We start from the raw sequence: 6,000 nt of genomic DNA, 5'->3' as shown, positions 1-6,000 counted from the left end.
TTTTTCACGAGTAGTTCGTAGGTCGTCGCTGGTTTTCGGGGGGGGGGGGGGGGGGCGGTGATAAGGGGAAGGGAGATGGGGTGAGGGTGAGAGAGGGAGGAGCAAAGAGGAAAGAAGAGGGGAGAGTTGGACTGAGTTGATGATGTGATGAATGTTTCCGTTGTCTTTTTTGTTGATGTTTGCCGTTGATGATGAGTTCGGGAGACGCTGATGAGTGATGAGTTTCATGATGATCTAGTCTGTTCTGTATGAATGATGATGATGATGAAGATGATGATGATGAGCCAGAGGAGAATGCATGTGCTCTATCTATTTCATCCACTCTTCATCGCTTCTTCATCGTTCCTCATGGCAACTCACATGGTTAACAACGGTCTTGACGTTTGACGACTGTTTTGCTTGGTGCGAGAAAACGATGTTAGGCTGGTGGGTGTGTGATTTTATAGTTGTCTATGAGCAAAATGAGATGATTCTCGACTTCAGATGTACCAAGGCTCATCTGGACATGGTCCATCCTCAAATTCAAAGTGAAGGCTGGACATGGTCCTAAAACAGCTCCCGATTCACACCCCAAACGTCGTGGGGAAACAGTCAACTTGGTGAGTGTCCAAGATGGGAGTCCTCTGCCCCTTGGATGAGCCGCCCCTTCACATTGGTCGGCGCCCAGCACTTTTGACAACCGCGCCGCAGGTTGGCTCTGCCCTGGCCTGCCAGATTCATCCTGTAACGGAAGTTGACCATTGGATGCGAAGCGAGGAAGGGCTGAGCTGATACCGGACACTTGCTGGGACCCTTTACTTCTCGTTCGATGTCTGTTGGCGCTAGCAGAAACTGCGTTGTCTGCGTACGCAGTAAGACGGGCCCGATGTCCGTTGGCGCCAGCAGAAGCTGTGTTGTCTGCATACTGCGGTAAGATGGGCCCGATGGCTGTTGGCGCCAGCAGTCTTTTGGCGCCAGCAGAAACTGTGTTGTCTGCATAAAACGGGCACGGCTTTCCGCTTCCCTTCCAGCAGACTGTCATACCCTTCTCCTCGAACTGGGGTGTTGAAGGACAGGGGACAATCGAGAAAAAAAATACCCAGTACCCCGCGCAATAAAGAAAACAACTCCGTTCGGCCTTCCGCGCATCACTGCACTGCCAACATACTCGGGCAATGGCGTCAACGGCGCTTTACGTGGCCGTTGCCGTTGTCCTTGTGGGCGTTTATTTTCTTGCAAGACCAGGCGCGTTGGGGAAACCCAGGCCCGTATCGTTGCCGCTTCCCCCCGGACCACCCACCTTGCCCATTCTCGGAAACGTCCACCAAGCGCCAAAGTCACATGCATGGCTTCAATACCATGCCTGGAGCAAGACGTACGGGCCGATCATCCATCTCAATATGGCTGGCCAGCACGTGATCATCCTGGCTAGCTCCAAGGCTGCCCATGACCTGCTGGCCAAGCAGGGCGCCACTTTTTCGGACCGGCCTCGTTTTGTTGTAAGTGCGCTTGGACAAGCTCGACCTTCTTTCATCTTCTCACCGTTATGGTAGGTAGCACACGAACTGGCCTTGCAGGGCATGCACATGCTCTTGCGGCCCTACAATGAGCGCTTCAAGCTCCACCAAAAACTGGAGGCTCCCGTCCTGGGCGAGAGGGCGGCGAAAGCCTATCTCCCGATCCAGGATCTCGAGTCGAAGCAGCTCGTTGTCGATCTGCTCAAGGCCGGCGACGGGCCCATCGACTGCCATGACCACATGGAGCGCATGACCGCGAGCATCATCTACTCGCTGTTCTACGGTCATCGCGTCCTCACGGCAAAAGAAGCCATCCTCCTGCAAGCCCACGCAGTCAACCACGAGTTTGACCAGCTGGCGCAAGTTGGGAAATACCTGGTCGACTCGTTCCCCGTGCTGAACAATCTGCCGGCATTCCTGGCACCGTGGAAAGCCGAGGCCGCTTCGCACTGGCAGCGGCAGCGGGCCCTGCACGTCGGGAATCTCGAGCGCGGCCTCGCCAGCGAGGGCTGGATCGTGGCCAAGCAGATGCAAAAGGCGGTGGACACGCAGGGCATCAACATGCCGACGGACGAGTTGGCCCTCGACATTGGCATCATGGCGGATGCCGCGCTCGATGCCAGCAGCGAAACCATGGCCTGGTTCGTGCTGGCCTGCATCACCGAGGGCCACCGCGGCTGGATGGCCAGGGCGCAGGCGAACCTGGACGGGGTCGTGGGACGCGCCCGTCTGCCGGCCTTTGAGGACCGGCCCGCGCTTCCGTACATTGGCGCCATCGTAGAGGAGCTGCTGCGATGGAGACCGGCCGGCGCCGCCGGCGTGCCGCACTTCACCAAGGTCGAGAGCAGCTACGAAAGCTTCCGCATCCCCGCCAACTCGGTGGTCATTGCGAACCATTGGTCCATCACCCGCGAGGAAGCCGTCTTTGGACCCGACGTGGAAGACTTTGTGCCGGAGCGGTGGCTCGATACCAAGTCCGGCCAGGCCCGGGAACTGCCGACCGCTGGGTTCGGATATGGGCGTCGCATCTGCCCCGGGCGCCATGTCGCGCGCAACAGCTTGTGGATTGCCATTGCTCGCGTACTGTGGGCGTTTAACGTCGAGCCTGAGCTGTCCGAGACGGGCGAGGCCGTTGCCGTGGACACGAAGGGCACCGACGGACTTGTCACCAAGCCGCTGCCATTCAAAGCCCGATTTTCGCCACGGGGTGACTGGGTTAGAGATGTCCTGACGATGGAAGGTGACACTTGGGCAGTTGATCATCACGAGGTGCTTGACAAACTTGCAGTCGGTGTCTTTATATAAGACAGACCGTGACGTATGAGGAAGGGGGGCGCAGCAATGCAGGGGCCGATTTCGTCGTGGCCATGGAAGGATCCCGGGAGCAGGGGTGGGGGTGGGCGGCGCCGCCGTCCCCGCAGTCGCCGGCAGGTGAGGGAGGATTGCATAGCTATGAGCGGGGTGCCGTTATGCAAAAACACTAAAAAATGGCGATTTGGGCCGTTGTTTTCAGTATCAACTGTGGTACGGCTTCAATGTTGATGGCACTGATCAGCGTTGTGTTGCCTCCTGCTCGTCAAATTGTACTAGACCCTACGGTGACTGTCTACCCCCGTAAATGTGAAGCGAAGCGCGTGGTAATTTACAGAGAAATTGGCACTGTGCAAACTGCGCTAAGTCACATGATTTGGGCCTCTCGACCAATCGAAACACCAAAAACTCTGGAGGATTTGCCCGGTAAATGAAGCGAAGCTTAGCTTCGCTCCTACAGTGCATACACTATGTGTATGTAACCACTGTTACGGAGCTTCATCTTTAAGCTTCGCTTCAATTAAGGGTTAGGGTTAGGGTGTACGGAGCAGGCGTTTGGACCCACTTTGACCTGGTGTTTGGGAACCACAAAGGGTCTGTATTGTTTGGGCAGTGATGCAACAACCCGACATTTCTGGAGGTACGGATACAGCTGCGCCTTCCAACTTTGTGGCTCGCTGTATCCATGCCAAAACTGCTCGGGTTCGACCCTAAGTGAGTTTATCTGTGTGTTAGTGCTCATCGCATCGCAATTAAAAATTGTTGTGGTTCGGTCTATAACCCCCTTTCGACAACCTACGTACTAAGTCCTCCGAAGAACACAGCTGCAGGAACTGAGTGAACTCCACCCCGCAAACATCAGTTGAGACACACAAACACCACCCAGCCAAAACACGCAGCCAAGATGGCACCGCCCATGATCGATCCCGCGCTGTTTGGCGAGCTCAAGTCCAAGATTGAGGAGGACATCAGCGTGAGGAAGGAGCTGGACCAGATCCTCGATGACCTGGAACAGCACGTGTCTTTCACCCAGGGCCTGCTCTCGCGCATCCACTCGACACCGCGGTCGAAGTGTCTGTGTCCTCGATGAGTGGCTTGTCAAGTCCACTTCCTCTGACTGGCTGTGAGATTGACAATATGACAGACGCAACGCTGCTGAGTGAGGTCGAGGGCGGCATCAAAAAGGAAATTGAGACAACTGGCAGGCTCTCGACCTTTGCGTCGCAATATCCATACTACAAGTGAGCAAGCATGGCGGCCTGGGGAATGGGAAGGATATGAGCACTGATGGCTGTGGCGCAGGTACAACCACAAGTGGACGCGCACGGTGCAGGATGCCATTTCCACCGTGATACTCTGCGCGTGGCTGGGCGGCATGTCACCGGCCTCGAAACCGGGCGAGGTCGGTCGGCTGCTGACGCTGGAGGACGTCGGCGAGGCTTTTGGCGGTCCGCTTACCCCCCCTTGCCACTTTTTAGGCCGCCATCAGACCATACATATACTGACTTACCTGCAGTCCCCGTCAACCTCAAGGACCGCGACGCCTTCCACATCACCATCGAGGAGTACCTGCTGGGGCTGATCGCCGTTATCGACGAACTCAGCCGGCTGGCGATCAACTCGGTCACGCTGGGGGACAACGCCATGGCCGTGCAGATCAGCGGGTTCATCAAGGACCTGCATGCGGGGTTCCAGGTGCTGAACCTCAAGAACGATATCCTGCGGAAGCGGGTAGACTCGATCAAGTACGCGGTCAAGAAGGTCGAGGACGTGGTCTACGATCTGTCGCTGCGGAATCTCATTCCGCAAGAGTCGCAATGAGCGGCAGCCCGGCGCGAGATGGGTTCTAGGTTGCTACCGGGACTCGAATGCACAGAATACGACCGTCTTGGAAGCTCTTTCATTGCAGCCAGGGGTTTGCTGAGCATCATCGAGCCAGTGACTTCAAGGGTTAGGGTTCAATGCCGAGTGTGCCGCGCCTAAGCGGCCCGCCCCATGCGCAACTTTAGTTCATGTCTGGCATCTGCGTCCTCCTACATCACCTGCCGGCCCAACTTTCAACACCACACACCATGCCCCTCGTAGATCCGATAACCATGTCCTCGACAATTGCCAAGGGTGCCGTCGCCCAAGCTCAAGCGACGTCCTCTACAACTGCGACCGCCGCATCGCCAGCTACAGCTGCTTTGCAACCAGTCCAGACCAAGCAGACCCCCCTCGCGCAGGGCGCCCGACATGCCTTCCCCGCCGCCCTAGCTGGCCTCTTCATGGCGCGGTTTTCCGCCCTCGTCGCCGATCCCGTCTCGACGATGGCCACCACGCTCCCCTTGACCGCCGCCCTCCAGGTCGGCTACGCAGTGCTGTGCCTGCCCGCGGCCGGCTCGCAGGGCGCAAAGGCCGCGCGGAAGCCGAAGCAGCGGCCCGGGGAGAATCCGAAGAAGCGGGCGGGCGTTGACGGGACAGGGCCGAACGCGATTGCTGTACGTTCTCTGGACCCCCTGGTTTTTTACTCTCTCTCCCTCTGTCTCTCCATATCAAACAGATCCTGTACTAAAAACAAGCTGTTGCACACACACACAGACAGCCATCCTCGCGCTCCTCCTCTCGCTGCTGGTCACGCCGTTCCTGCACGCGGCGCTTGTCCTCTTCGGCGCGCCGTTCCTCACGCACGGCGCGCACACGCTGCTCTGCGCCGCCCACCTCGCCGTGCTCGCCCTCCTGCCGCTGTTCTACGTGCACGGCGTCGACGCGCCCGCCTGGGCCGCCGTCGGCGGCTTCGCCGCGCCGCTGGACGAGACCTCCGGCGGGCTCGCCGGCGCCGTGGCGGGCGCCTGGCTCGGCGCCGTGCCGATCCCGCTCGACTGGGACCGCGAGTGGCAGAAGTGGCCCGTAACCATACTGTGCGGCTTGTATGGCGGCTATGTGCTCGGCCGGGTGCTGGGGGGCACACTGGTTTGGGGGAAGAGGTTCTAAGCGGAGGGGGAATACTACACGCCCAGTAGGGGGAGCAAAACGTTCGAGATACCCATAGAGTTTGTGTCGGGACGAGGGTGGCTTCAAGCATTAGAGTAGATTCCAGATAATTATTGACTTCTCTACCCAGCATATTTCAATAGTGTACTTCCGTAGTGTTTACTGTTTACAGAATGCAGGTGCTGACACCAATGCTCGTTAACCCCGGACTAGCCCGCCC

At 58.0% G+C, this 6,000-nt stretch overlaps 3 protein-coding genes across 3 annotated transcripts; all 3 read left to right on the top strand.

Moving 5' to 3' along the window:
- The first annotated feature begins 852 nt into the window (after positions 1–852).
- THITE_2106686 (uncharacterized protein) lies at positions 853–2,892 on the top strand. The gene is made up of 2 exons (XM_003648765.1): positions 853–1,478; positions 1,533–2,892. Exons 1-2 carry the CDS (start codon positions 1,155–1,157, stop codon positions 2,799–2,801), a joined length of 1,593 nt encoding a protein of 530 aa, XP_003648813.1. The 5' UTR covers positions 853–1,154; the 3' UTR covers positions 2,802–2,892.
- Positions 2,893–3,417: 525 nt separating this feature from the next.
- On the top strand, positions 3,418–4,724 carry THITE_2106681 (uncharacterized protein). The gene is made up of 5 exons (XM_003648764.1): positions 3,418–3,537; positions 3,625–3,880; positions 3,952–4,048; positions 4,110–4,255; positions 4,324–4,724. Exons 2-5 carry the CDS (start codon positions 3,712–3,714, stop codon positions 4,626–4,628), a joined length of 717 nt encoding a protein of 238 aa, XP_003648812.1. The 5' UTR covers positions 3,418–3,537; positions 3,625–3,711; the 3' UTR covers positions 4,629–4,724.
- Positions 4,725–4,903: 179 nt separating this feature from the next.
- Positions 4,904–5,910, top strand: THITE_2061664 (uncharacterized protein; the record flags this gene model as incomplete). The annotated part of the gene is made up of 2 exons (XM_003648763.1): positions 4,904–5,287; positions 5,388–5,910. 2 exons carry the CDS (start codon positions 4,904–4,906, stop codon positions 5,778–5,780), a joined length of 777 nt encoding a protein of 258 aa, XP_003648811.1. The 3' UTR covers positions 5,781–5,910.
- Between the last annotated feature and the right edge of the window lie 90 nt (positions 5,911–6,000).

Source organism: Thermothielavioides terrestris, chromosome 1, assembly GCF_000226115.1.
Source record: "Thermothielavioides terrestris NRRL 8126 chromosome 1, complete sequence".
Classification (NCBI taxonomy): Eukaryota; Fungi; Ascomycota; class Sordariomycetes; order Sordariales; family Chaetomiaceae; genus Thermothielavioides; species Thermothielavioides terrestris.
This window is presented reverse-complemented; position numbering and strand designations above follow the sequence as displayed.

Coding starts and splice junctions, on each gene's coding strand:
- THITE_2106686 (XM_003648765.1), top strand. CDS start 1,155: ATGGCGTCAACGGCGCTTTACGTGGCCGTTGCCGTTGTCCTTGTGGGC. Junction 1,479..1,532: donor CGGACCGGCCTCGTTTTGTT/GTAAGTGCGCTT, acceptor CCGTTATGGTAG/GTAGCACACGAACTGGCCTT.
- THITE_2106681 (XM_003648764.1), top strand. CDS start 3,712: ATGGCACCGCCCATGATCGATCCCGCGCTGTTTGGCGAGCTCAAGTCC. Junction 4,049..4,109: donor TCGCAATATCCATACTACAA/GTGAGCAAGCAT, acceptor GCTGTGGCGCAG/GTACAACCACAAGTGGACGC. Junction 4,256..4,323: donor CGTCGGCGAGGCTTTTGGCG/GTCCGCTTACCC, acceptor ACTTACCTGCAG/TCCCCGTCAACCTCAAGGAC.